Source organism: Panthera pardus, unplaced genomic scaffold (assembly GCF_024362965.1).
Source record: "Panthera pardus isolate Hobbes unplaced genomic scaffold, ASM2436296v1 HiC_scaffold_16, whole genome shotgun sequence".
In the NCBI taxonomy this organism is placed as follows: domain Eukaryota; kingdom Metazoa; phylum Chordata; class Mammalia; order Carnivora; family Felidae; genus Panthera; species Panthera pardus.
This window is the reverse complement of record NW_026526721.1, coordinates 71,367,624-71,392,533: the sequence shown is the minus strand read 5'-3', so window position 1 is coordinate 71,392,533 and position 24,910 is coordinate 71,367,624. Positions and strand designations below refer to the sequence as shown.

General features: G+C 39.1%; 1 protein-coding gene across 4 annotated transcripts in view; it reads left to right on the top strand.

Annotated features, from left to right (window-relative positions):
* PCYT1A (phosphate cytidylyltransferase 1A, choline) overlaps positions 1 to 24,910 on the top strand; it is a 51,107-nt gene that overhangs the window by 2,690 nt on the left and 23,507 nt on the right. Inside the window, exons 1-3 of one of the 4 annotated variants that reach the window (XM_019448715.2) lie at positions 1,255 to 1,393; positions 11,085 to 11,212; positions 18,358 to 18,484. In XM_019448715.2, the coding sequence (XP_019304260.1) occupies positions 18,368 to 18,484 (117 nt within the window). In that variant the 5' untranslated portion in view covers positions 1,255 to 1,393; positions 11,085 to 11,212; positions 18,358 to 18,367. Of the gene's footprint in view, positions 1 to 1,254; positions 1,394 to 11,084; positions 11,213 to 18,357; positions 18,485 to 24,910 lie in introns of those variants that run through there. The other 3 variants (XM_019448714.2, XM_019448716.2, XM_019448717.2) reach the window with 3 other exon arrangements.

Below are 24,910 nucleotides of genomic sequence, written 5' to 3'. Positions count from 1 at the left end.
GAAGCAGGCTCCAGGCTCTGAGCTGTCAGCGCAGAGCCTCACATGGGGCTCAAACCCACGAACTGTGAGATCATGACCTGAGCTGAAGTTGGACGCTTAACCGACTGAGCCACCCAGGCGCCCCTACTTTTTTTTTCTTTTTAATGTTATTTTTGAGAGAGAGTGTGAGTGCAGTGAGACAGAGAATCCAAAGCGGCTCCGTGCTGACAGTTTACAGCCCCATCCCAGACTCAACTCAGGAGCTGGGGGATCAAGACCTGATGGTTGGACGCTCAACGGACTAAACCACCCAGGCGCCCCCTTCCTTGTAGTTCCTGATGTCTTTTCCAGCTAGCAGTCAGTCCTTATTTGGAGCACCTTAGTCTGTAGGCCATGTTCAAATAACTAATTGAAATTCAAAAGGGAAAGGGTTACAGTTAATCCTCTTTCTCCCTGGAGGCTCCTCAGCAGAGGCATAAGTATCTACCCACTTCTCAGCCACTTTCAAGTCAAGCATGTAGACAAAAAATAATAAATACATCAAAAAGTTCTTTACATTCTTCTCTCATGACATTGGGTATATGCTTGCCTTACATCTGTGGAATCAAAAGGGACCCCTCCAAAGGTTCATTCTAGCAAAGGAAAACGTTTTTCTTCACCAGATACCCTCCTACATGTGATTTCCTACCAGCTGGCCTCCCTTGAATCCGCTCCTGCTCAACTAGCCCTCGGTTGATTCCTACTGATCATTTTTCCGTGAGCCAACCTGGGTCAGAAATAACAGGAGGAAAACCAGCTTTGGGACCAGCTACAGGTTACTACAGGACTTGATTGCCGGACACGAATTCTCCCTACAAGACCGAGTAGGGCAAAGGTGGTGCCGTGTTGTAGCAGTCGCCCAGGGGTCTCCGGTGGAAGGCGTCACGGCCATCTGCCCTGCACCAGACGCTGGAGACAGAGCAGACAGGTCCTCCCCGGAGGAACCTGGCCCGGAGCGGGACGAAAGGGAAGCCGCCGGCTTAACGCATCTTGACTGACTGCCAGGGAGCAGGCGCGACAGTTCACAGTCGTATCTCCTCGCGAGGAGGCGTCTTTACCGCAAACTGCAGTTCCGCATGGAACCTGACCCTTAGTCACTTCGTCTCTAGCGTCTGGAGTTTCCGGCTCAGCCACTCCACCCCAAGGGCCTCCGTGGAGGCGGAACTACTGTGTCAGGGGTCGTGGTTTTCAGGGAAGTGTCGCGGTCGGATTGACAAGAGGGCGGGCAGTAGGCGGGACTTCCGGCCCGCTGTTCGTCAGCTGCCTTTCCCGGGCGTCTTCCCGCAACCTCCTCAACTTCCCTTGTCCGTGACGCGGCGCCTGGGAGAAATCCGACGGGACGGGGGCCGGGGGGAGCGTGACCTCACCACTGCAGGTGAGGACCCGGTGTGTGCATATCCTTGCGGCTGTCTTTGAGAGAACAGACTGTGCGGCTAGGACCGCGAGGAGACTGACTGAAAGAGGAGTGGGTCAGTGACAGCGAAGGGAGTGTAAGGAGGGGCTGTGGAGGCTACTGTGACCCAGAGGGGCAGTGACAGCGAGGGGACTGTGACCGAGATGTAGCTGCTTGCGAGGAGCGTGCGACCCAGAGGCAGTGAATGCGAAGGGACTCTGACCTCGGAGAGCGCGAGGCAGAGGCTGCGAAGGGACTACGATTGAGAAAGTATGAGGCAATGACTTGGAGGAGACTCTGGTCGATGGATAGTGACTGTGAGGGGACTCTGATCTAAGGCAACTGAAGGAACGGCTGCAGGGGGATCGACCAGCAGTAACTGAGGGGCTGGCTTGGACAGCAGTGTGGGCTCAGTGACTGGACATGGTACTGTAGGGTTATGTCTGGGCACTGGGTGTGGTTGGGTGGTCATGACTGGGCAGAGAAGGTGTTTAGTGTAAAGAACACTGGTCTGGGACTTATCAGGCCCGAGTTTAATTTTATGGACAACCATCTTGTGGCTGGGAAACGTAGCTTCAGGACTGAGCTACAGTTTCTTCATCAGTGAATGGGAAGTTTGGACTAGATTAATATTTCCCGGACTGTGGATTCCATCCTATTATTGGGTTGTGAAGTCCATTTAGTGGTTAGCACCTGAATTTAAAACAAAATGGAATACAATAGAAATTTTCAGTGTGTTCACATAGTGAGGGTAAGTATTGTTTCATGAAACTTGTTTCAGTTATCCGTGTATGAGATTATGATGTCAAATGGATTTCATATATCTTAAAATGTATGAAATGTAGTAAAAATGTTGGACCAGGTTATTTCTGACTTTTCTTTCAGGCCTAAAATGCCATGATTCTATGTTTAGGAGACTGTTTGGATGTGCAAAGACTGGCTCTGGCTGGGGCATAGGCTCCATCAGATTGACTTAACCGGCAAAGGCTTCCCAAATATAAGTGAGATGACCGGTTATGATGGAGGACTGAAACTCACAATCTCAGTTGGGAGAACTAGAACTCACATTTTGCAATAGAGACAGTGGTATTTACAGAGACAGTGAGGATACAGGGGTTTGTGATAGGAAAAACTGCTAGAAATAGACATTGAGAAAGAGGAAGCTTTGAGGAGGGTAGGAACAAGGCTTAGGAAGGGAATTGAAGACAGAGACAGAAAACATTCTGCCAAGAATAAAATGGGAGTAGGGAGATATGGCCTTCAGGGCCCTTTTCAATCTTGACATTTAGTGATTCTGTAAGTACCGAGAATTGCTGGTAAAAAGATATTAGTTGAAAATGGTATTGGTCCAGTAATCAGTGGTAAACAGATGGTGACCATGATGGGGAAGAAAGGATGATGCTTAGAAAGTCAACAGTGGTGACTGGAATACCATACCAGAGAGGCTTTGATATATTTAGCTGTCCAGCTCAGTGATTTGTGCACTGGAGGCCAAGACTGGCATACTGGAAATGATACCATGCTGTGGGTAACGTTTTAGCTGCTGTTTTTATTCCTGCTGATCCCATTTGTGAGGGTGGCTGGTGATGCAGATGAAATGAACTAAAGTGAATTTCACTACCCCCTCTCTACAAACCTTTGTAGAAGGTGCTACTGAATTGTACCACCTGGTGGTTTTTTAAGAAATCTAATAGAAGAAACTTGAGGTAATTTTACTTTATCTGACACTGCATTTATCTGATAACCTAATAGTCACCCCCACTTCCTATACATGTACACTTTGTGATACAGGAAGGGAGTTCAGAAAGATTCTTGAGTGGTAGTGAGTTGTGAATAATGCCTTTGTTTAGCTAAAAAATGACTAGTTACACCTTTTTCTAAAACATTAGATGTTTATTTGGCTTACATTCTACATAACTAAAAGGAACTACTCAAGAATTTCTTTCTGTAACCAAATATGGTTGGCTGAGCAGCACAGGTTTGAGCTGCGTGGGTCCATGTACACGTGGATATTTTTTCGATTAATGCAATGCTGTCAATGTATTTTTCCTTCCTTATGATTTTCTTAATAAAATTTTGTTTTCTCTAGTTTATTGTAAGAATACAGTATATAATACATATAACATACAAAATGTGTTAATCAACTGTTTATGTTATTGGTAAGGCTTCCAGTCAACAGTAGGCTATTAGTAGTCAAGTTTTGGAGAAGTCAGAAGTTATATATAGATTCTCAACATGTGTGTGTTGGGGGGCGGTGCCCCTCATCTCTGTGTTGTTCAAGGGTCAGTTTTATATGCTTCAAGGTAACTGACTTAGAAGAGAAGACATTTAGGCCTGGGGACTGCACTACTGCCTCTGGGGTCCTTTGTGTTTGTTGAATGAAAGGATTCTTTTTGACCGGCCTGTTTTGCAAATTCCCTTCAAAAACCAGTATTATGTCCTGATTGATAAGGAATGAACTTTATTCTTTTCTTAGCCTATGGTTTCTCTTCCAATAAACAGTTGAGGTTTTATTTTTCTCGGGGACCTTCTCGTTGGATATGTGATCCCTTAGGGAAAATAATCTAGTCAGAGCCTTGGATTCAGAAATCCCAGGTTACTTTATCTGATGTTAACACTGACTCACTCTGTGAGTATGGGAAGAATTGTTTGCTTTTTCTTGTTTCAGCTTTTCTAACTATGGCAGAGGTTGCTATTCGTCTGCTTAAACAATCCTTTAATAATCTGAAACATACGCACACTTACAAATCTTGTATACAATCTCATGGCATTTGTAAACCACCTGACCCCATTCATGATTCCCCTATAGAACTGTCTGATCTCCAGGTTAGACATCATTACCCTAGGGAGCTGAATAATTTTTCTGTGTTATAAATGCTGATAAGAATTAATTTATAAAATATAGAGAAAGCAAGAATAATAATTTGCTATTGTTAATGACGAGTAATGACAAAAATATCTAGTAATAATTGTAATTTTATGCTTTTCACGTATTTGCATAACTCTGATCTGAAGTCAGATTTTTTGGCGCTTCTACTAATAGAGAACTCCCTCTTCTACAATTGAGTCAGTAAATTCAGGGACTATACATTTTTACAACTCTATTTTGCAGTATGTGCCAAAGCTCCACTCCAGCAGGGGGGAAAAAAAAAGAACTGTGAGTCTCTAACAAATATTTGGCATTGGGTTAGGTTTGTTTACATGCATTATCTCATTAACATAAATAATTGCATTGCTTGTATTTTACTATTTGCAAACAAGATTAGTAGATAGCTATATAGCTGGCTTTTTTTGGTTTTTGTTTTGTCTTTTTATCCCTTTTTTGGATAACTCTCTTGTTAAAAGTTAGATTGGTTTGAAGCTTTCTATATTTGTACTAGAGTGACTGCCAATGAGCTAGGGGAACCCCTGGCTGTTAGATCACATTCACAACTATTTGCAAACCAGCTGTGAAGTGAAGGCTGGTAAAAAAAAAAAAAATAGTGACATATGGTCTTTGCTGTATGCTAGAGAACAAATGGTATGTGTAGCACTTAACAGAAAGCAGGTAGTTTTTGGGGTTTTTTTTAGGTGGTTTTTCTTATCTAAAGGGAATTACCTTAGATGTGATTATCCTTGTTTATTTTCTGGCCCTAAAGTAGAAGTCTTTTTTTTTTTTTTTTAGAGTAGAAATCTTAAATCATTTTGTGCCATGGACGCCTTTGGCAGTATGGTGAAGCTTTGTGTATTCCCTTTTGGAATAATATTTTTATGTGCAAAAAACAAAATATAATTATAAAGGAAACTGTTGAAATATAGTTATCAAAATGTTTTTAATATGTGTGATACAATGCTATATATGCTTTTTATTAACATAGTAAATGTTTACTATCAATGGATCTTATAACCATAATAACTTTATTTTTTTTAAGTTTATATATTTTGAGAGAGAGAAAACATGAGTGGGGGAAGGACAGAGAGAAGGAGAGACAGAGAATCCCAAGTAGACTCTGCGTGGTCAGCACCGAGCCAGATGCGGGACTCAAACTCACAAACCCATAAGATCATGATCTGAGCCTAAGACGCTTAACGAATTGAACCACCCAGGTGGCCCTAACCATAATTACTTTAAAATGATCATATGTTTAAACAGTATTTGAAGATATTTGTAATAAGTATAATGTCTAAATATATCTAAGATTTCAATTGGTAACAAAGTCTACTGTTATGTTGTGGCTTATGTTCATAACTGAAGGAAGTGGTGAATTTGCCAGAGGTTAGTAAAAGTGAAGATATGATTTTTTTTTTTTTTTTTTTGGTCCAACCCAGACTCCCTGAATCTATTGTAGACCCTGCCTTAGAGATATAAATTCTGTAACTCACTCTAGGAAGAGCAGAATCTAAATACAGTGTTTACTTACTGAATCTTGTAGTGGAAAAGTGGTGAAGCAAAATCGTTCAACCGTAAGAATTATTACAAGTGTTCCTTGTGGTTTTTAGTATAATCTCTTTCCAAAAAAGTTCTATTATACGGCCACGTGCAAATATAAGCTTTATTTTGTTCCATGGAGAACCCAGGGTCTGGCACAGAGTAAGTACCCACTCAATGTCTGTTGAAAAAAAGGTTTCTCTGAAGAAATTAAAGAGAAGAGATCAAGTTCAAAGATAAGATATTAGATGTGGCAATTTACAAGCTTCAGATATTGAGGCATAGCATTGAGCTCTGGTTTAAAACTAATCTGTCAGTGTAGGTTATGTTGTGACATTTACTTTTTCATTTGGCATTTCCTACATCAGGCATACTTAAGACTTATTCTATATAGTGTAGTAGTACATACAGGTCAGTGATATAAACTGCAGTAATCCTGTATCAGAAAGTTATAGTACAATTTCTTGAAATAATCATATTCCTAGCACTAACTTCTACTTTACAGCTGTTTGGATAATCTAGGTAGGATTTTCTTCCAAATTACTGATAAAACTGGCTCCGTCTTCATTTAGGATAAGAGTTGGATTTTTTTTTTTTTTTTTTTTTTTTTTTTTGGGTAAAGGACCAGATAGTAAATATTAGGCTTTATAGGTCATACAGTGTCTGTTGCAACTACTCATCTCTGCAGTTGTAGCACAAAAGCAGCATAGACAGTACATCAGTGAATGGGTGTGGTTGTGTTCCAATAAAACTTTAGTTACAAAAGCAGGCAGTGGGCCATTTCTGGCCTGTGGGCTGTTTTTTGTTAATTCCTGATCTAGGAGGTCTGCTGGTTCTTGAATCCAATTCCTCCTCCCCACTATGGGTTAGACATACCCTCTCTCTAACTTCAAAGGCCTTTATATAAGCGATGACATGACTGCATTCTTCGGAAAGGCCTGAATGTACAGCAGATGAAGTGAGTAATGCCAAGAGTATTAGATGCACTTTGACCTAGGAGTTCAGAGTTTGCCTCTTAAGAGCACCACTTTATCAGGGCTCCTTGGTGGCTCAGTCGGTTAAGCGTCCAACTTCAGCTCAGGTCATGATCTCATGGTTCATGGGTTTGAGCCCCATGTTGGGCTCTGTGCTAATAGCTCAGAGCCTGGAGCCGGGTTCGGTTTCTGTGTCTCCCTCTCTCTCTGCCCCTCCCCCGCTTGTGCTCTGTCTCTCTCTCTCAAAAATAAATAAACATTAAAAAAAATAAAAGAGCACCACTTTATTAAGCTCCACAATGGTAGAAGCAGGTAAAGATCCCAAATATGAAGTATGCTTGCTTACTCAGCTTTGTAACTGAACATAATGTAAAAAGTAAACCATTACTGGGCATATGGTTTTACTGAGGAAATCTCTGGGAAATCTCCCAGAGATGGGAGAAGCAGGAATAGAATACAAAGGAAAAATTCATGTTTCCTCTTTTTGCAGATAGTTCTCTGCAGTACTCTGGCAAATTTGAATTCAGTTTTTGAAACTTGAAGAATGTATGTGATCGCAACTTGCTATTACTTAGGTTGTTGCATAGGTTAGGAAACAGAATCTACCTCCTCTTTCACGTTGGAGTGCTTACTAGATCTGTTAACAATAAGGAAGTAGAATAGAAGGGATTGAGTGGGAGTCCTTAAAGCTGCACTTTAGGAGCCTTTCATCTTTAAAACACAAGCATATGCATGCCAGTACCCAGATTTTGTCTGCCTTAGGGTACATATTGGAAAAAATGCTTTACTAGAGTTATCTTCAGAATCTTCTCCTTGCTACCCTTCCCACCTCACACACATTTCCACTTCTCTGTACTTTCTTAGTAGCAAATTTGATGCATCCAAGCAGGCATTTATTGGAACATTGAAGAACAAGACAAGCAGTGTGTACTGGGAGGTGAGTCAGCAGAAATGGAGCCAGATTTTGTGAATCTGAGTAAAAATTGCAGGCAAAATACTACGTTCTGTATCTTGAAAGCAATTTGAGACACTAATTCATTTAATAGGCTTGGTGGTGGTCTGGTGGTGGTGGCAGTTGTCTATATTTAGAATTTGTGCATGAATGGAGAATTTGACTAAGATAAGGTGACTAATCTCGGGACTGAAAAGGTAGCAATATTGGAAAAATGAGGCCTTACAAATGCTGCACTCTCACTGTCAGCTTCCTTTGACAAAGAAATTTTTTGTAGGATAAACCGCTAAAGAAACAGGAAGTGTTGGCACACACCAATGAATTCATAAGGGAGGCTATGTATTCTATCTTCAGCTACTTTCATTCTCACTCATCCCAGCTTAATGTGGATGCTATGGTTGGAAGCCAGAATCCACCTGCAAAATATTAGGTAATTTCCCACTCCCCATCCCCATTTTGATCTTATACCATATTGGTTCTTTTCTCTGCCTTATTGCCTTCTGGACAACCTGTTATGTTAAGGCAGCCTGTGTATGTATTTTTTTCTCCTTCTGGAATGTAGATGTTTTAAAGCCACCTTTTCCAGAAAGAATGTGCACCTTTACTTAATGGTGTTGGTTGATTACAGAGGTGCAGTTATCATAAATGAAGAGTTTGGGAAGTATTGTTCCTCACTGTTGTAGGTATTCAATTACTGGGCGATTGTGAATGTGGTATAGGTGATGTGGCTTTAGATGCAGCAAAGTTTCAGTTTAATAACTAAAAGCCAACATGTATTTACTATCCTCAGTATGTCCTCATCCTCCCACATGCCTTTTCTCAATAGCAAACTTGATGTGTCCTGGCAGGCATCTGTTGTAACTTTTGGGGAACTGGTAATTTTTTCCAGTAAGGCATTGATAACTAAAAGAACTCTTTTTTTTCCCTAATAAGGCACTAATTATAAAATTATTCTATATGCTTCTGTGGTGTATAGGTTAGTGGATGTGAGGGAGGATGGGGATGGTCTGAGAGAGCCAGTGAAAAATGGTTTCTTCAGAAATCTACAAAGTCAGAATTTAAAAAGTAGTAGTAGTTCTAGAGGAAAAGCATGAGGGTTAATCTCTATGATTTCTAAATTCGTTTAGAGTTACTGTTATGGAATGTCTGTGACCTTCGTGTTCTCCATCTCCTAAGGAGATAAGATACAGAAGTGTTTTATGTGAAACACCAAAAGTATTAGGTGTGTTTGTTCCAAATCCATAGGATCTTAAGACCTGAGTTTAAGTCTAATGTGTAATGTTCAGTTTAAAGTATAATGTAAAATACAATGTAAGACACAAAAATCATCTTTAGAAAACAGAAGAACTGTATGCAAAAAGGAATAATGTGGGCAGGTAAGGAAAAATATTTTTAACAGGATGGGACTTGCGTTGTGTCATCTTTGATACACTTATAAACTGACAAGAACTTGACCCCTTTCCATCAAAACAGAACAGTAATGTATAAAGAAAGTGCTTTTCAAAATTTCAGAGTGGTTTTCTATACTTAGTATATTTATTTAAATAGTTATTGAGTGCCTACTCTGTGCCAGAGCTCATTGATAGGTATTGGATGCATCAATTGTGATTTTTGTGGTTTCAAGTGATAAGAAACCCAGTTTAACTAACTTAAGCAAAAAGGAGAGTGTATTGGTTGGCACAATTAGACAGTTGAGGATCTGAATTCTCTCCATCACTAGCTTGCTTTCTCTGTGTCTGTGTTGACAATTTCAAAAGAGGCTCTCCTCCTGGTGATAGGATGGGGCACTGGATTGTCACAGGATGGTTCCCAAAGCCGTGTCTTTAGGTTCACATCCACAGAGAAAGAAGTGATCATCTTTGTCCAAGCATTCCCATCTGGTGAGTTCTAAATTTACTCTGATTGGACTGGCTTAGGTCACCTATTACTGCCTATCCCTTCTCCCTTCCTCCCCCAATCTCTGGCCAGGGGAGAGTGATGTGCTGATTGGTTTAGGGCACATGTTATCTGATGCTAGGGTTTGAGATTGAAGCTTACACAGACCAAATGAAAGCGAATTTCCAAATGAAAATGGGCTCTTTTTGGAGCAGGAGGGTTGAACAGTGGGAAGACAAACAACAGATCTCCACTACATCAGGGAGTTTATAGTCTAATTTCTCATTTAACCCTTAGCATGACTTAGAAATTAAGTACATTTTAATAGAGCCTTCCTTAATCACATGAAGAAACTCTTAGAATCAAGGGACTTACCTTAACCTCGAGTTAAGGTACTAGAAGGAGCTAGAATTAAATCTCAGTTTATATGATATGATTCCTAGTCTAGCGCCCTCGCTACTCTTCTGTTTTGGCCCAAACCAAAACAAGTCCCTAGAGTTCTTGAGTAGTCTGCCATCAATATGCCCAGTGAGAAGGGAGCCCACTGTTTATGAAAGATGAAAGTAAATTCCTGTCTGACAGAATATAATAAGTGGTTTTGATTAAATTCATATATGACCATTTTATATACTAGGTAGCATAGTGTTGTTAAGTGCACAGACCCTAGAGCCAGAATGCTTAGGTTCAAATCCTGTTTTTGCCCTGTCCTAGGTGTGTGATGTCCGTCATTTAACGTAGCTGTGCCTTAATTTCCTCATCTGCAAAATAGAGATAATAGTATTACCTACCTTATAGGATTGTTGTGAGGGTTAAATTACTTAATATATGCAGAAGTTGAAAGTTCTTGGCCATAGAAAGTATTCTGTAAGTGTTAGCTATAATTATTATCATCACTATTTTCATCATAATCTTTGGTATTATGATAGAGAAATATGGATTGTGTGATAATGCAGTGAAACAGATTTACATCTGATTGAATACCCTAATCATTAAGAATTTTAAATATATTCTATATTCTGTTTTCTAAAGATAAACTCTGCCATGTTTTATATTGTATTAAACTAGAGTATTAGGAGTGGATCTTATTTTGGCTCAGGTCATGATCACGCAGTTCATGGAATTAGGTCTCACATTGGGCTGTGTGTCAGGCTCTGTGCTACTGGCTGGGAGCCTGCTTGGGATTCTCTCCCCACCTCTGTCTCTCTGCCCCTCCTCCCTTTGCACATTTGTGTTCCCTCTCAAAATAAATAAGTAAACATTAAAAAAGAGTGGGTCATCACAAGGGGGAAAGGATCTAGTGGTATGTCACGTTGGCATATGATGACATATATCAATCCTGATCAATATTTTCATCAGTGACTTCGATGGAGACATAAAAACATTTTCAAGTTTACAGACTACATAAAATTATGATAAATAGCTAATATTATAGATGGCAGTCAAAATTTGAAATTATTTTAACAGACTGGAATAAGCAAAAAGATCAACCAAAATGGACTTTAACAGGATAATGACCAACAAAAGGAATAAATGTGTTTCTACACAACCTCAGCTCGAATGTCCTGATGTGCCAAAAGGAAATGCCTCCTGAGGTAACCCAGTCCCATTTCAGATAACTCTTTTGTTCCTAAAAAGGTTATTATTATGTTTAGTTAAAATTTATAACTCTGCATCTTCCAACCAATGATGCATTTTTTGGTCGACTCTCACAGAACAACTGTTTACTCTATCCAACATGACAAGCATTCAGATATTTAGAGATAGTTATCAGGTACCTTCTTATATAGTATAGAATTGTATCATATTGTATACTATAGTAGTTAGGGGTGTGTAGTCTGCAGCCAGGCTGACTGAATCTGATTCCTAGCTTCTCAGCTTACTAGCTATGTGACCTTAACTGTGCCTCAGTTTTCTCATCTGTAAAAATAGTGTTAAAAAACAATATAACTATGTCGAAGGATTGTGAAATTAAGGGAGTTTTAAATATTTTTAAGTATTTAGGTATACAGGTGTTATATAAGTGCTCACTGTTAGCGTAGTGGTGGTAATATTTCTTTCTTCATCACAGCTTAAGATCAGACTCTCTAGAAGGAGCGCCTGGGTGGCTTAGTCAGTTAAATGTCTGACTCTTGTTTGTGGCTCAGGTCATGATCTCGCAGTTTGTGGGATAGAGCCCCAAGTTGGGCTCTGTGCTGGCAGCACGGAGCCTGCTTGGGAGTCTCTCTGTCCCCCCCTCTCTCTGCCCCTTGCTCACATGCACACACACACTCTCTCTCTCTCTCTCAAATAAATAACCTTAGAGAAAAAAAAAGATCAGACTCTAGAAGAGTTCTTGCTACAACAGTAGTTCTTAAATGGGGTAGGAGTGGGAGATATGTAGCAGGAGATATAGCATATTTAATATTTTACCATATTTTTACATTAAAATGTAAAATATGTACAAGCACTACTGTGTGCCAAGCACCGATTAAGGCTTTACATGGATTACTCCATTTGAACCTCGTTTTTTAGGTGATGCAACTCTGACGATTAAGGAATTTGTTCCAAGTTCTCATGGCTAATAAGTGGTAGAGATAGGATTCATATTTAGGTAATCTGACTTTAGGTCCTGAACTCTTTTAATCACTACACTATGCTGACGAAGCGAGGTTAAGATTTCTGTATTTCTTAAAATGGAGCACGGATAAATAATATTGAGAAACACTGCCTTACACATTTGATTAAAGGTGTTTATATAAGGCAGATGGAGAGATTTTGTTGTATGTATTCAAATGAAATACAGGTAAAATATATTAGTATTACTATTATTTACCAAAGGGCTTTGTAACATATTAATAACAATGGTTGCCTTGATTCTTTTTATGTTTGTGAAGTTTACTTTGGCTTTTTAATTAGCTAATCATACAAATCCTTTCTCTTGCCTTGAGTCCTCATTATGATATTTTATATTTTTTGTATGATTTTTTAAAAAAAGTTTATTTATTTATTTTGAGAGAGAGAGAGAGGAGAGGAGGGACAGAGAGAGAGAGAGAGAGAGAGAGAGAGAGAGAGAGAGAGAGAATCCCAAGCAGGCTCCATGCTGTCAGTGCAGAGCCCCATATGGGGCTTGAATCCACGAACCATGAGGTTATAACCTGAGCCAAAATCAAGAGTCAATGCTTAACTGACTGAGCCACCTAGGCACCCCTGTGGTTTTTTAATCTAGTGAAATAGATCCAGTGTCACAAGGTCCAGCCACCCCAGATACTAATTTGGCTTTAGAATGTCTTTAAAGCCACACTGACAATATTTTAACTCTTGGAAGGAGAGCCTTTGCTTCTTTCTAGTATAATAATATCCACCATGATTTGTCTAGTTAAGTTGAATCATATGACAGGATGATTCAGTATTTTAAGAAGTAAGCAGTTCAAAAGCAAAGCAAATTTTATGTTATGTGTATTTTGCCACAATGTAAAACAAACAAAAAAGCAAAGCAAAGTTGAAGTCGGGGAGGGAGGGATAGATTATAAAGTGAGTGGCATGAAGAAACCTGAGAGTGATAGTTATGTTGCTTATCTTAATTTTGATGATTCACAGATGTATAGATATGTTAAAACTCATTAAATTATATACTTTAAATACAGTTTGTTGTGTGTCAATTATACTTCAATAAAGCTGTAAAAATATTGTAGCACACATTACCCACCCCCCCCCCTTCCTCTTACTCCCCACCCCACCCCCACACACAGAGCAGACTTCTGAGAAATTCCTATAAACATGTTTTTGGACCTGTTAAGTATTTTTCTGTTAAACACTAAAGAATTTTAACTGTAAGTTATGGAAAATAATTGTTGAAAATATGACATGACATTTATTCCCTTGATTTATTATGGCGCCCTTAAAATTCTTTTATATCACGAATGGAAAGTGCCACCTATTTGTAATGTCAGAAGAGGGAAGAACAGAGATTAAAGAATTTTTTTTTTTTTATTTTTGAGAGACTGAACTCAAGTGAGTGTGGGGGAGAGAGAGAGAGGGAATGAGAATCTTAAGCAGGCTCTATGCTCAGCTTGGTGTTGGACGTGGAGCTCGATCTCATGACTCTGGAACATTGACCCCAGCCGAAATCAAAAGTGGGGAGGGAGCTTAACCAACTGAGCCACTCAGGTGCCCCAAGAATTCTTTATTGCTTAAGTTGAAAGCTTAGAAAAATCATAGCAAAACTATCTAATAGGGAAGATCTATATATCTGTACAGCTGACAAATTGGACTGCCTCTGAATCAGGCCAATAGCCATGTCAGTTATGTTTGATTGGTCCTGGGGCCTTGTTTACCTTTTAAGTAACTGTGACCTTTTATTCTGTGCAGTTAAGACTGATTTACATCAGTAAGAACTTAAGGGACCCATGCCGTAAGGAGAATGTTCCTGATAGAAGGAAGCAACAGTATTGATGATGAGACAGCTTCTTTTTAAAAGTCTTGGATTTCTGAGGCACCTGGGTGGCTCAGTTGGTTAAGCATTGGACTTCAGCTCAGATCATGATCTGACATGAGTTTGAGTCCGGCATCCGATGTCTGCTCTCAGTGCGGAGCCTGCTTTGGATTCTCTGTCTTCCTCTCTCTCTGCCCCTCCCCTGCTCACTCTCTCTCTCCCAAAAACAAACATAATAAATAAATGAGTAAGTAAGGAAGTAAGGAAGTAAGTAAAAACCTTGGATTCTAGGAGATAGCCCAATATAGTGGTGAAGACTTGGGAATTAGGCAAGCCTGGATTTAAATCCTGGCTCTCCCATTGGCCAGCTGTGTGATCTGTTGGTTATGTTGCTTAACTTCCCTGATCTTTAGTTTTCTCATTTGTAAGTTGGGGCTAATAATACCTGCATCTCAGGTTGTATGGGTTAAATGAGAATAATGTGTATTAAGTGCCTAGCACAGTGCTTGGCACATAGTAAATATTCAAAAAAAGATAGTCATTATTATGATTGTTGCTGTTATGATCTTACTTCCTTGCAAGATGTTTAGATTACGAGAACATATACTTCTTGGAATATTTGTATCATGTATACTAAATCAAAGAATTAGGAAGGAGAAGGAATATGTTTCTAGAGAATCTGAAAGACAATCTTATATGAGAGCCTATCTATGTGGAAAATTGCTACAGAACATTTTAAAAATTAAACTTTTTATTTGAAAAGTGTAAAGCCTATAGAAAAGTTGCAAGAATATTAAAATTAACTCCTTTATACCCCATCTAGTTGCATACATTGATAACATTTTGCCATATTTGCTTTACCTTTTTTTATATATAACATAGTGTACACAATTTTCTTCTTTCTCCTCCCCCACTCCTTCCCTTTCTTCTCCTCCATCCCCTTCCTTTGTTCCCTCCTCCCTCCCTCCCTTCTTTCACCTCCTTTCTATACCGCTATTGCTGCTGCTGAGGGTAAGTTGCAGAGATCATGACCCTTTTACCTCAAGGTACTTCAGCATTTATCTCCTTAAAACAAGGATAGTCTTTTACATAACATAGTGTAGTTATCAGGAAGTTTATTTTTTTCAATGTTTATTTATTTTTGAGACAGAGAGAGAGAGAGTGTGTGAGCCGGAGAGGGACAGAGAGAGAGACAGGAGATGAAGTGAGTTCTGTGCTGACAGCAGAGAGCCCAATGTGGGGCCTAAACTCACGAACTCTGAGATCATGACCTGAGCTGAAGTTGGACACTTAGCCGACTGAGCTACCCAGGCGCCCCAGGAAGTTTATTTTAACGTTGATGTGTATTATGATTTGGTACACAGTCCATATTCAGATTTTACTGATTGTCCTAATGACTATCCTTTATAACAATTTCTCCTGCAGCCTAGAAATGAAATTTCGTTGTCATTTCTTTGGAACAATCCCTCAGCCTTTCAGTGTGTGTGTGTGTGTGTGTGTGTGTGTGTGTGTGTGTGTGTGTGAATTTATTATTTATTTTGAAAGAGAGAGAGTGTGCTTGAACTGGGGAGGGGCAGAGAGAGAAAGAATCACAAGCAGGCTCCACATCATCAGTGTGGACCAACGTAGCACTTGAAGTCATGAACCATGAGATCATGACCTGAGCGAAAATCAAGAGTTGTATGCTTAACTGACTGAGCCACCCAGGCGCCCTTCATTGTTTTTCATGGTTTACATTTTTTGAAGAGTAACAGGCTTTATTTATTTATTTATTTATTTATTTATTTATCTATCTATCTATCTATCTATCTATATCCATGCTCAGCGTGGAGCCCAATGGGGGGCTCATGGCCTGAGCCAAAATCAAGAGTCTATGTTCAACCAACTAAGCCACCCAGGCACCCTGTAGAATCTTTTTTTTTTTTTTTTTTTTTTTTTGAGAGAGAGAGAGAATGTGTGTGAAAGCACGTGCTGGGGAGGGGCAGAGAGAAAGGGGACAGAGGATCTGAAGCAGGCTGTGTGCTGACTGCCGGGAGCCTGATGCGGGCTCAAACTGTGAGATCTGGTCTGAGCCAAAGTCTGGCACTTAACCCAATTGGGCCACCCAGGCACCCCTACAATGTCTTTTAATTGAGGTTTGTTTGCTCGTTCCTTATAAATCCATACAGGCTACGCATTTGGGGCAGGTGATGGAGACATTATTGGTGATGTTAGTTAACTTGGATCACTTGGCTAAGAAATTTTTTCGTTATAAAGTTAACTCTTTTCCCTTTGTAATTAATAAGTGATTTATGAGAATTGCTTCAAAATACATGGAGATACTTTGAAACTGTCTAAATATCCTGTTCTTTAGCAAATTTCCCCCAGTGGTTTTAGAATCCTAAAGAGCACTTTTATATCATGAACATGTGGTTTCTTCAGCTGAATTAAAGTCTTCTTGAGAAAATAGTTTACTTCAAAAAGTATGTATCTTGTACACAGTAAGTTCCCACTATTAGTGACTGCCTGACCTTCAGCTGCCTGACACCAGATTGCTCATTACATTTTTCATGATGGATTTTGTCTACTTACCCTGAGAAGAAGTTAACAGATACTTAAGCAAAAGTCCTGTTGTGTGTAAATTAGAAATGGTCACTAATTGCACTGATTAGGTGTTTTTAGTAGGCCTCAGACCAGTGAGATAGGAGTAGTAATACAATCTCTGGATAGTTTCAAACATATGATAACAATAATGAAGAAAAGCTCTGATCATCACCGGAAAACTTGTTAAATGTATAGCACCTTTATTCCATTTTAATTTGCATTCGTGATGAAAGGAAGTTTCTGGGTGGTGTTCATCTTTCACTTTGGACTCTGACATTTTTCATGTCAGCCTAATACTTAGCCATGACTCATGGGTGTCACCTTCACTCTTTAAGAATTAGGTCAGATTTCTCTTAGATCTTGTCATATTGCCACTTGGAATTTAGCTGGAGGAAAGAAAATAAGGCTCAACTGCAGTTGTTTAGATGAACATCTTATTCAGGAGGGCTAATTAGAGACAGAAAGGTGGAGTAGAATGTCCTCATTCTGTCTGGCATTTTTTTAAAATAGTATTTTATTTTGGGGAGAGTGCAAGTGGGAGAGGGGTAGAGAGAGGAGGACAGAGGATCCAAAGCGGGCTCTGCACTGACAGGCTGACAGCAGCGAGCCTAATACGGGGCTCGAACTCATGAACTGTGAGATCATGACCTGAGCCCAAGTTGGATGCTCAACTAACTGAGCCACCCAGTGCCCCTGGCATTTTTTTTGTTTTGTTTTTTATCTCTGCTCTGAGGATATTTTTTCCACCTTTCACTGTACATATCTTGGGCAGAAATGACAGTTAACCATTAAAGTTCCTCTATCCCCAATTTCTGGCTGATGCCAGAAATTATCATTATCAATTATCATTATCATTATCAATTAATTTGTGCAAATTATGTTACCCAAGAAAAATGCAGATATCCTTGCAGGGTGTTGGAGAGGTAGCACAAGCCAACATCTAAACATAAACATCAAATATTCAGAGCTGTTCTGTGGTAGCTAGTTGCTAGAAGCTTTCTGCTAAGTGAGAGAGTAATTTATAAGTTTTCACTGGGGGAGGGAGAAGCCAGGGTGAGGTTTTAATAGTTGGCGCTTTGAATAGCTTAAGGTGCTAACTCTGAAAGAGGAAGGGGAAATGGGTATTAGACCAGGAAAAGGAAGGACATTTAAAAGATACAATATACTTACTTTACAATTTTCATAGATAACCCTGATGGAGTGGTCTCTGAAATCTACAGAGCATTAGGAGTTAAGAAATACATGTTTTGTTAAACCAGGAATTGGTGATGGCTGTCTCTTTTTAAAAAAGGCTCTTTTTTTTTCCATCTGCACCAAAGACATACCTTTCACTTTTCCTTGTGTCTGTCATATCTCCAGGTGTATCAGGGATGTTATTAGGGGAAGGTGGTAAATTCTATGTAACTGACTTTCTCAAAAAAGTTATTTCAATCTTTTACATTTAGACAGGATATGAAATTAGCAGTTGGTATACAGGCTGCATTGGTCAGGGTAATAATTTCCAAGGTCAGGTGATTAATTGTGGCCATTGTTTCAGAGAGGCATTTCAGTGTTTCTACTAGAGCATGTGTTTTGTGAAGCTTTGTTGTTTTTTGCCAGATGCAATTGGCTCATCTTGTGAGATCTGTGCTATGGAATTGATCTTTTGCTCAGTGTATCTGTGTTAACATCTCTGAAATACTTGTGACAGACTTTTTCTCCACTTCAATGAGAAAAAAATTCTTTTTCACTTTCTATGACCAGTTAAAAGAAGATGGATGCTCAGAGTTCAGCCAAAGTCAACACACGGAAGAGGAGGAAAGAGGTACCTGGACCCAATGGGGCAACAGAAGAAGATGGAATTTCTTCAAAAATGCCACGCTGTGCAATTGTAAGGAAGAGATATCTTTTTTGAACACTTAACCTGGCAGGGGGATGGTAAACACTGATATAAAATTAGTGATATCAGTATGACAAATCTTCTTAAATGATGGAAAGAATGAATAGTAAGTGTGAATAGTATTTTCACAGTTGTTGGAAATGTTCTACTTTCTTATCAAATTGAAGTTCACAGCTAACTTGCAAAAGCTTTACATTGGAACTGGAAAAAGAATGTTAGGAAAATTTGGAAGTTGTTAAGTTAGTTTATTAAGCTAAAGATTAAATTAAAGTGAATGAAATAGAGAAATTTGAGCTCTAGGCAGTCATCTGATCTTAGTATCATCTCTTAGTGTTTAGTTTTCTGTGTCTTACTTTTTTTCTGCCATATCATGCCTTCACTCTATTACTGGCTATATCTTAGATGAGAGCCTTTTTCTGTTACTGCCTACCTTATATTCCTTTATCCCTGGGACATTATCTTGTATTTCCTAACCACTGCCAAGCTGTCAATGAAACACCCCATTCCAAACTGCTCATCCTGTCTCAGTTTGGTACCCTTCTTAAAGCTTCCCCTAAAAAACATGTCAATGAACACATGTACAATTGAAGTTATTATTGGTATGTAATATTATTATGAAATCCATGTTTTAAAATTCCAGTGAAAGGATTATATATTTCTGTGTTTTCTTTACCTATATTGACTGTTAGCCATTGATCAAACTGCAATTTCCACTGGTTAGTTCTGGAACTTCATGTAGTGCAAAGGGAAAAGCATTTTTACTCTGACACAAATAACATTTGTTCTAAACCAGTACTCTATCTTGATCAGTAAAACCAGCTGGACTCCACCAATAGGAGGCTTATGCTTTAGGCCTGATATTGATGATATTGGTAGGGGCAAGTATATTCCTTTCCTATTGCTGCTTAACGAATTGCCACATATTTAGCGGCCTAAAACAATACAGATATATTGTCTTACAGTTCCGGAGGTTAGAAGTCTTAAATGGATTTTGGAGGACTAATATCAAAGTGTTGATAGGACTGGAGGTTGTAGGGGAGAATCTGTTTTCTTGTCTTTTCCAGCTTTGAGGGGCTGCCCCCATTGCTTTGCTCATGGTGCCAGCCAGCAGTCACATCACTCTGCTGCTTCTGTCATCACATTTCTTCTTCTTCTTCTTTTTTTTTAAGTTTTATTTATTTATTTTGAGAGAGAGAGAGAGACCTAGCGAGCCCAAGCACAAGCCAGGGAGGGGCAGAGAGAGAGAGGGAAAAAGAGAATGCCAAACAGGCTCTGTGCTATCAGTGCTGAGCCCAACAAGGCCTTGATGGGGCTTGATCTCACGAACCATGAGATCATGACCTGATCTGAAATCAAGAGTCAGACACTTAACTGAGCCAACCGGTGCCCCTCATCACATGTCTTTTGATTCTGACTCTCCTACCTGCTTTTTCACTTATAAAGACACTTATGATAGGGTACCTGGGTGGCTCAGTCGGTTGAGTGTCTGACTGTGGCTCAGGTCATGATCTCGTGGTTTGTGAGTTTGAGCCCCACATTGGGTTCTCGTCTGTCAGTGTAGAGAATGTCTCAGATTTTCTGTTTTCCTCTCTCTTTGCCCCTCCTTCTGTCTCTCTCTCCAAATTAAATAAACATAAAAAAATTTTTTAAAAGGCCCTTGTAATTACATTGAACATATTTGGATAATCCAGGATAATCACCCTTTCTCAAAATCCTTTAATTTAATCATATCTGCAAAGCCCTTTTTGCCATGTAAGGTAACATAGTCACAGGTTCCAGAGAATAACATGTAGACACGGCTTTAGGAAGCCATTATTCTGCACTTGATCTTAGCCAAAAGGCCGAGAAGCGATGGGAAGCCATTATTCTGTACACCATACCAGGTATACTCAGAAAATGACTCAGCAGTCAACAAAACAGGAGAACATTGTTAATTTCTGAATGTTTCTTAGAGAATTCAGGTTAAGAGGATGATGGTAAGCACCAATTCAGCAATCAGTCTTGGAGGAGGGACAAGGTATAACCATGTAGTTGATACTCTTCGCCAGTCACAAGAGCTAAGAATAGAGCAAAGAAGGCAAGTGGAATGGTGGAATGGGCTCTGAGAAGACTTAAATTTCTCGGTCCTTAGAATTGAGGAATTTCAGTGCTTTAAATTGCTTTGCTTCGTATATTCATGTCACAGATCAATTGAGTGACTTGCTACTTACTCCACATTCCTCTCTAGTTAACACACTGGCTCTTTAGCATGGGCTAATGGTCAAAGATTCATTCACTCAACAGGCTGTACCAGCCCTAGTGAGGAGTGTCCGCTAAATAAACTTGTCTGTCATTGTACACTTGTACTTTCTCTGATCCCTTTTCAACTTTGTAGTGAAAGCAAACAATATTTTTTTCCTGTTTTTATAACAGGAATCTCTATTGAGATCATATAACCCACCCGTTTAAACTGCACAATTCAATGATTTTGGGTATATTTAGAATTGTGCAACCATCACCACAACTAATTTTAGAATATTTTATGTATCTAAAATGTGGATACCACATTTTATGTGTCCACACATTAGTTGACATTTGGGTTGAGCAAACAAGATTTTATCACACACAATGTCCAGCATAGCCACTAGGTGCTAAGAGTATAAAAGTAAATAGGACCTTCCCTTTGAGAGATGTGAGCCTAATGGGGAACTCTATAGCTCAGAGCTCAGAAGAATTTTTTTCCTTGCAAGGGTGGAGAGAAATTGGAAGGATCATTTAGTATTAGGTAGCTACATTGGTGGGTCAGGATGAATTAGAAAGAAGAGAGAAAAGAATTGGGGAAAAATGAAGCGATAACTTTATGGCTAGTTTGTTTGTAAGTATAAAGAATTTACTGACTCTTAAATACAGAGAACAAACTGAGGGTTGCTGGAAGGGAGGTGGGTTGGGGGGGCAGTTAAATGAGTGATGGGCATTAAGGAGGGCACTTGTTAGGATGCACACTGGATGTTATATGTAAGTGATGAATCACTGGGTTCTACTCCTGATACCAATACTACACTGTATGTTAACTAACTTGAATTTAAATAAAAAAAAAAAAAAAGAATTTACTGATACAGATGTTTCTAAAGATACAATCAAAAAGAATCACAAAAATATTTATGAAGAATAAGACATTTAGCCTATATCTGTATTTAGCACATGTATGGTTAAGTCACAAATTGGCAACAGTTCTGCTAATGGAGATAGATATCACAACCTCATATATTGAGAACACCTGTGTGCCAGTTACTATACACTGGAGATGCAAAGATGAAAAGATGACCTTGCTCTTAAGAAGCTCACAGACAAATAGGGGAAATAGATACGTTATTAAGATATAGAATGAAAAGGGCCAAATAGAAGGAACTTAGAAATACAATGGCTGCCTAGATGAACAACAGATTAACTTTGACCTAGTGGTGGGGACAGTGGTTTTGGAAAAGCTTCACTGAGGAGATTATTTCTGAGCTGAACTTTGAAGAATAAATAGGAATTCAAGAAATGGACAAGAGATAGAATACAAGTTCAAGTGTGATATAATAGTATGTTTAGCAAACCATGAGTAATATTAGAGTTTAAAGTTCAGAAAATAATCTGCAATAGATAAGGCAAGCGACAACCTGATTAATGAAGGATCTTGTGTGCTGTGCTAAAGAGTTGAACTTTACCCTGTGGGCAATGTGATCAGATTTGTAATTTAGATCATCCTGATTGCTTTGGAAAAGATGAGCTGAAACAGTGATAGAAACCAGAGAACTAGTTTCGAGATTGTTGTAATGATCCAGGTTGAAGATAATGAGGACTTAAACTAAAATTTTAAGTTTTTAAGAGGTAAAATAGATAATTCTTGGAAATCAGGATGTAAAGGATGAGGGTGTTAAAGATGACTTCTAGATTTGAGTCTTAGGTAGATTGTGTATATGGGATGCTTCTTAAATAAATACAGAAAGAAGATCTGGTTTAGCAGATAAGTTTAATTTAATACAAGTTCAATTTAAAAGGTCTAGGAAACATCCAAATAGTAGTTAGATAGATGAGCTCATTGTTTCCATTCATTGAAATGGCAATAAGAGTCTGAGAAAATTGTTACTTTTCTTTTTCACTTCCTCCTTTCCTTCTTCTCTCCCTCCCTCTCTCCCTCTCCCTCTCCCCTTATCTCCTTCTCCCTTCCTTTCTTCTTTTCCTCCTTTTCCTTTCCTTCTTTCCTTCCTCCTTCCTTCCTTCCTTTCCTATCCCCAGGGAGTGGAATCTCTCAGCTCTGTTCTTTATCCCTTCTTTATCACACCATATGGTATTCCTCTTGACTCCATAGCCTTTCGTCTAGTATTATGGAAATAATTTGGATCTCAGGAACACTTGTTATCATTTGTGCCGCATGTTTGAGTAAAAGGGAAATGTTTCTCTGTGTCATTCTGAAAGCTTTTGCTGAAAAATATTTAAGAGTCCTTAGAAGTAGAATCCTGGGAAGCCAGTATCAAATTATGGTCTTAATCTGAGTTATCTCCATTTCCCTATTTTTTTTTTAATTTTTAAGTTTATTTGTTTGTTTTGAGAGAGAGAGAAAGAGAGAGAGGGCAAGCATGAGTGTGGGAGGGACAGAGAGAGAGGGAGAGAGAGAATCCCAAGCAGGCTCCACATTGTCAGTGCAGAGCCCGATGCAGGGCTCGAACCCACGAATTGTGAGATCGTGACCTGAGCCAAAATCAGGAGTTGGACGCCCAACCAGCAGAGCCACCCAGGTTCCCCTCCATTTCCCTATTTTAAGGACACCAGAATGTCATCTCTTTGACTGGAATTTTGAGGAATAGTGCGTTAATATATGTGAACATAATCAGGAAAAGTTTTCATGAAAGCAATATTGCATTTAGAAGACCATTCATAATTTGGGAGATGATCATTAATAGTCAGAATTTTTAGTTATAATAGTATTAGTTATAATTTGTATAGAATTAGAAACTTCATATAGCATCTAGAAGCTAACCTCTTAGATTAATACAATTTAGTTAATTTTGTTGATGTAATGAAATCCTGTGTTCCATAAAATGGAATTGAAAATGAACTCATGGGGGCGCCTGGGTGGCTCAGTCGATTAAGCGGCTGACTTCGGCTCAGGTCATGATCTCGCGGTCCGTGAGTTCGAGCCCCGCGTCGGGCTCTGTGCCGACAGCTCAGAGCCTGGAGCCTGTTTCAGATTCTGTGTCTCCCTCTCTCTGACCCTCCCCTGTTCATGCTCTGTCTCTCTCTGTCTCAAAAATAAATAAACGTTAAAAAAAAAATTAAAAAAAAGAAAATGAACTCATGTTGTTGATGATGACCTAATTTGTTGAGTGCCACTATATGTAAAAAGTTGTGCTAGTGACTTTGTGTATGCTTTTTTATTTAACTCTCAAGTAACCTTGTGGGGCCAGTATTATCTTCTATTTTATGGAAGATGAAAGCTGTGATATCACAGCTATTAAGTGATAGAGCTGGGATTTAGATCTAAGTTTTTTTAAGTTCTAAATCCATGCTTTTTCATTTATGCTTCACAACCAGATAGTCAAACGACTTGAAAATAATACTATTCTGTAGCATTCCCTTGAGGTTAAAATGAAGGAGGTATGTTTTAGGAGAATATAGGTAGAAATACTTAGTCCTACTTTTATAAAGCATCTTCTAGATGCTTTTTTTTTAGAAAGATGTTTTTAAAAATACTATTCATTCTAGCTGGAGACATCTAGAGAGATAAAGATTTTGCTGATCTCTTGTAGTCAAAGAACCTTTGGTTTCACTTTCTATACTTAGGAGGAATTGAAACCCTAGCCAGGAGGGATAGCTGTATTTGCCTTTTGCCTTGGAATGTACACAGTAATCAGAAAAGATTGAAGAAATAGTTGTAAAAGATAGGATACTTTAATGTATCTTTTTAAATTAAGATAAAATTCATATAACATAAAATTTATCATTTAAAGCATTTAAATTTTTTTTAATGTTTATTTATTTTTGAGACAGAGACAGAGCACGAGCAGGGTAGGGACAGAGAGAGAGAGGGAGACACAGAATCCGGGCTCCAGGCTCTGAGCTGTCAGCACAGGGCCCCACGCGGGGCTCAAACTCATGAACCGCGAGATCATGACCTGAGCCAAAGTTGGATGCTTAACCAACTGAACCACCCAGGCACCCCAGCATTTAAACCATTTTAAAGTGTACAATTCGGGGGTTTTTAGTATATTCACAGTGTTATGCAACCATCACCACTATCTAATTCCAGAACGTTTTCATCACCACAAAAAGAAACCCCATATCTATTACAATCACTCCCCATCCCCCCAACCTACCCCTAGCAACCCTACTTTCTATCTCCAGGTGTTTGTATATTTTGGACGTTTCATATAAATGGAATCCTCCCAATAGCCT